General features: G+C 49.9%; 1 protein-coding gene across 1 annotated transcript; it reads right to left on the reverse strand.

The window, feature by feature from the left end:
- Positions 1 to 3,127: 3,127 nt before the first annotated feature.
- Positions 3,128 to 4,301, reverse strand: LOC104270009 (transmembrane protein 80-like; the record flags this gene model as incomplete). Its single annotated transcript, XM_009864234.1, has 3 exons — positions 3,128 to 3,333; positions 3,996 to 4,088; positions 4,185 to 4,301. Coding segments are annotated over 3 exons (416 nt in total), but the record flags the coding sequence as incomplete, so codon positions are not given.
- Between the last annotated feature and the right edge of the window lie 823 nt (positions 4,302 to 5,124).

Consider the following 5,124-nt stretch of genomic DNA (forward strand, 5'->3'; position numbering starts at 1 on the left):
GAAGTGACCCCTGGCCACACCAGCAGCCCGACAGAAGGGAAATGCAGTGGGAACGTCGGCTGTGCCGGAGCCCGGCGAGTCTTGCCAGCTGCAAGGTTTTGCACGGGAGATCCTTGAAATATGTCATCTGCCGCTCCGGCAGCATCCCTGTTCAGCGGGACCGCTGGGCTGGGCTGCAGCCTGGGATTGGGAAGGATTCTGTAGGAGAAGCCGGGTCATGATGAAGGCGCTGACCGCTTGCTCGCTCCACATTCCTGATGAAGACAGGGCTATCGCGAGGTGCTGCGCCCTGTAGGAAACCTCCAGCTACTGAGCGGAGGAGGTAACTTTTCCCTTGGGCAGGGAAGGAAACCACAATGAAGCTTTATTACATCTTTCCTGCAAGAGCTGATGCTGGTGTATGTGGGCCAGCGGCCACCAGCAGGAGGGGAATGACGCTGCTGTGGTGGCTGTTCCACCAGCTCGCTCTGCTCACTCGGCTCCCAGGTGTGGACCCAAACTGGGGCGAGTCCTCAGCCTCGTTCCTTCACTGGCGTTTGGGCTGTGTGCTCCTTCTGCCTGCTGAGGAACAGAAAGATACCTGTGGACCAATAAAATCCTATCTCCCGGAGTATCTCTGCACTGGGAATCCCAGGAGGGTAACTTGCCTCTCGGGATCAGCGTTTTACATCAGGTTGGCGGCAGACGCTCCTGGGATGGCTTGAGAACAAAGGCTTCTTCCTTGCACAGTAAACAACACCCAAACCCAGCTCCTCAAAATATGTATTCCTCTAAATTTTTAATGCCGTTTTCATCCAACTTGCTCGTCCTGTTCCAGAAGGGCTGGGTCTCATAATTAAAAGCTCCGGCAATCTTATGTCTGGCAAATGTCACCAATGGCTTTCACTACGCCGTGCCCTGCTTCTCCCAACAGTGGGAACCGTTTGGAAAGGAGCTCGTGATCAGACAAACTCTCTGAGGCCACAGCCCGATTCACTTTGGGTCTTTGTACGAGCTCGGCCTGGAGAGAAGCTGTCACAAAATCAAGGTGACCAGCAGGAGTCCGAAAGCTCAGGGACAATTTTACCTTCAGCTGGAAAGCTGCAATGAGCCGTCCTGCCCTTTTGCAGGTGCGAATCCCCGTGGGTGGCAGCTGACCCCCAGCAAGCCTGGACAGTCACCCAGGACTCTGTGCCCAGCGGGCAGTGCCCTGAAAGGAGCTCAAAAATTTATGTTCTTTATCATTTGTGTGTATTTACCCCGTTGCTGACGAGCAGCAAACATCACCAGTCTCTGCTGATTGTGTTTCATCTCGGTGATGCTTCGGGAGTGAAGGATTCCCCGCGTTTTATAACAGAGATATGTCGGACGGTGTTTCAGAAAGCTGGAGGAGGAGGCTGCTTTTCTCTGCTTGGCCCAGCAGAGTGTCCCGCGCTTGTCCCGTGCTGTGGGGAGCCGTCACCTAATGAACACTTTCATCAGACCCGTGTTTGAGGGCTCCTTTCTGTGTGGATCTGGCTGGGGATCCAGTTTCCTGGCGCAGCATCACAACTGGTTTCAGAGCTGTAGGTGAGGGGGTGGTGATCTCTGGGGGGGTCACACGCCGCCGGGTAGGAACACCTTCCGCTAGCTTTATGGGATCTACACCCTGGGTCTCGAGCTGTGCTACTATTTTGTATTTATTTTGTTTGCAGCGAGCACCACCAGAAGAGGAAGGTCAAGCACGGAGACTGCAACCTGAAGTTAAGGTGTGGGACCCCGTCTGCCGTGCCACCCGCATTCAGGTAAAAACAAACTCCACTTTGCAGTATTTCCTTTAAAACTTAGCAGATTGTCTATTGCCAGGCCTTCATGCGAGGCAGGAAGAGTTTGTGCTTTTATTTGCACGCCCACGGAAAGGGGTTTTGCTCGGGATGCCGTCGTCACCAGCAGGGCAGGTACAGCTCGGTATGGGGGCCGCTCCTCGTAACGAGTAGGTGATGAGCACGTTCCTTTATGCCAACCAAATGTGGAAGGACAGGTGGGTGGGTGCTTGATTCACGCAGGTGAAGCACAGAGATCTTGTCCCTGAGCACCCAGTTCTGCTGCTTTTTTGTCACTTCACGGGCGCAGCCCTGCTCCCGCTGACCCACGAAGGGTTGGTCGCGCCACGGAGTTTACAGGGCCTGGCCCGAGGCTGGTCGGTGCCGGCGTGTGTGTGTGTATTCTGGTTCGTACTGTGGGGTGGTGTGCTCTGCGCTTCCAACACTCCTTAGATCTAAAACGTGATTTATTTGAATAAATAAATACAAAATCGGGAAATTCCGAATATAAAACCCACCCATACCAAAGCTCCGCAAACTCCTCAAGCTTTAGGTTAATACACATGTCTTTTTGGTACAGTAAAAAAATCTGAAATTGCACACAGGTCTTCATTTAGAAGACAAGATGTGAATGTAGTAGTTCTTGCAGGATCACAGAAATAAACACTTTTAACACCAAACAGGACAACGTTCTGCTGGATTTTTAAACAGGACAGCAAGGTGAGCGAATGGTGAATGTTTATGCTCATCTTAAGGTTATACAAACGCACTTGCACCGCTGCCTTTGACCTCCGCGTCGGTGAGAACCAGGAGCTCGGCTCTCCAGGTACACGCAAGACTCAGTTCAGCTCTTCTCCCGCCGGGATAAATCAGGTACTGCCCTACTAAATTACCACTGGGGGCTGACAACAAAAATGAGAGCAGAAGAGAAACGGTGCCCTCAAACACGTGTGTGGCAAGGCAGGAACGAGGCCCTGCTCCATCGGCCTCATTCGTTTCTGTGTCGCTTGGGTTGGACGTTGCTGCCGTGCCGGGGAAACGCAACGTCGTCCCAGCACCACGGAGCAGGACGGTGCGCTGCGCAGAACCCAGCCCCGACGAATTCCAGAGCGTGAAGTGGTTTTGCTGAATCAACTCTTGCCTTTGCCCATAAACCAGGTGACTGACGAGATAGCGTGAACCCAGCTGCTCGACTGGATATTGTACCTGCCAGCCAGGGAGATCTCTGCCCTCCAGAAATTTGTACTTTAAACAGAGAGGAGTTGTGCAGGATTTTTATAGGCAAAATATGTTTGAAATGTAGCCCCGCTCTTTTATAGGAGAAATGTCTTGAAAACGGCGAGGGTTTAGCTGACAAAAGCAGCGATGGCCATGACCTTTAGTACTGACTCGAGCCCGTAGGTCAAGAGAAGAACAGCGTTTAAAATGACGTCTGCTTTCAGCACATAGGTTTGCCACACCAGGAAATACACCGACAGGATCACGCTGCCGACCGTGATCGCAAGACTGAGCCCTAATGGAGTTTCTTCTTCTGTCAGGTTACCCTTCGAACCTCGAGGGAAACAAAAAAGCTGACGTGAGGCTTTGATTTCTTCTGACAATATCACAGTTTTGAAGCCACAACCGTTCTGATCACGCAGCTTCTTAGTCAACCAGCAAACTCTCCCCCAGCCCCACGCTTACCGAGACAAGGTGGGGACCGAAGAGCACCCAATCTGGATTCTAAAATCTTACGTGATATAGAATCTTCTCTTTTTCCTGCTCATCTCTTCCTATTTCGAATTACTGTCGTTGTGGAGAAGCTGCACCTCTCCTTGCATCTCATTTCCAAACTCGTCTCAGTAGATTTTGCTGTTTAACCACGTCAGACTTGAAACTCGCTTCTTTATTCATCCACTGACTCCAAGCAAACTTGTGCGGCGGGCTGAATTCGCCCCTGCAGCAAGTCAGCTGGATTCAAGAACTCACCTTGCATAAATGTCTAAGAATTTCAAGCACAGATTTCAATAGTAACTTTTGTTTTTTTAAAAAATCAGACTAGATGAAATTTTAGCGAGCTCCAACACTGGCCAAATCTATTGCTCTGGTAAAGTTTAATGACAAAAATGAACAACGCTTTCCTAAACTGCCTGCTCTGACACATGCTCCGCTTCAGAATGATTCCTTTTCAAACATTATATCCCGCTGAAAACACATGGCGGTAATGTGACGTACCCAAGTATAATCGGAGCACTTCAAGAACGGCCATAATGAGAAGGACGGCAAGATCTGGAGCCAAAAATTCATCTGGGTAGCTGAAAGCTTGACCTGTAGAAAAACGCAGCGTAAATAAGCCAGGAAAATACAGTCGGCACGCTGACAGCACACCCAGCCCGCCTGTGGGTTACAATACGCGCAGCTTACTTTTATAAACGATCATCGCAAGGGTTGCCAAGAAGTAAAAGATGTAATAAATCCCACTGACGTGAAATAGGATCTGTAAAGGAAGGGATGACAGCTGAGAGCTGCTGTTAAGGATTTCTCGTAGCAATGAGGTGGGATCCGTTTCCAAAAAGTCACCGTTTCCCCGTAACCTCAAAATACGCTGCTGTGCCTTTTTATATTAAATGGTTCAGCTGTGACTGGGTGAGGTTCAGAAAGCAACTTGAGGTTGTGAACACCGGGAGTTAGGATAAAAGCTTGCTGTTTCAGGTTTGGCTTCGGTTCCTTTTTTTTTTTTTGAAATATTTTGTATGTAGCAAAGTATTCGTTAGCCTACGGAAATGAGGGGTGGTGGTGCCTGTGTGCATTTCCCCAAACAACTTCCATACCTGTTAGTCAGCCTTAAGCAAGCTGACAGAGGCTTGGCAGGCTCCAAGACACCAAATTCCTGACAGTTTTTGAAAATAGGTGGCTCTGTGAAGGAGACTGTTACTGCCCACAGGATGGAAAGTCTGAAAGCCGGGCTCTGGCTTCGTGACGTGCCTGAGCAGGGCCACGAGCTGAATTCTGAGATGTCAGTTCGTAAGAGATGGACTTCCTCAAGTCACTGCTCACAAAACTAACTACTGGACGGTGTAAGAAAATGTTTAGCCTTAGTGATCTGCCTGTCCGTGTGCATCCGCTGCCGAGCTTTCTGAGAGCTGCCCAACCCTCAGCACGTCCTCAAAAGGCGTCTGAAGAAGAATCCAGACAGTTTGGCTATTTGTGTGTATTTCTGATAATCCAGTGACCCCAAGTGCCTTCCTCAGCCTTAACTAATACAATGATTTACAGAAGTTATCAGGGCAGATTTCATTATTTCCATATCTGGCTTTCTAGACTCAAAATGCTCTTTATCCTCCTCTCTCTCCCCCAGCCCTTC

The sequence above is a fragment of the Apaloderma vittatum genome, unplaced genomic scaffold (genome assembly GCF_000703405.1).
Source record: "Apaloderma vittatum isolate BGI_N311 unplaced genomic scaffold, ASM70340v1 scaffold26022, whole genome shotgun sequence".
Classification (NCBI taxonomy): Eukaryota; Metazoa; Chordata; class Aves; order Trogoniformes; family Trogonidae; genus Apaloderma; species Apaloderma vittatum.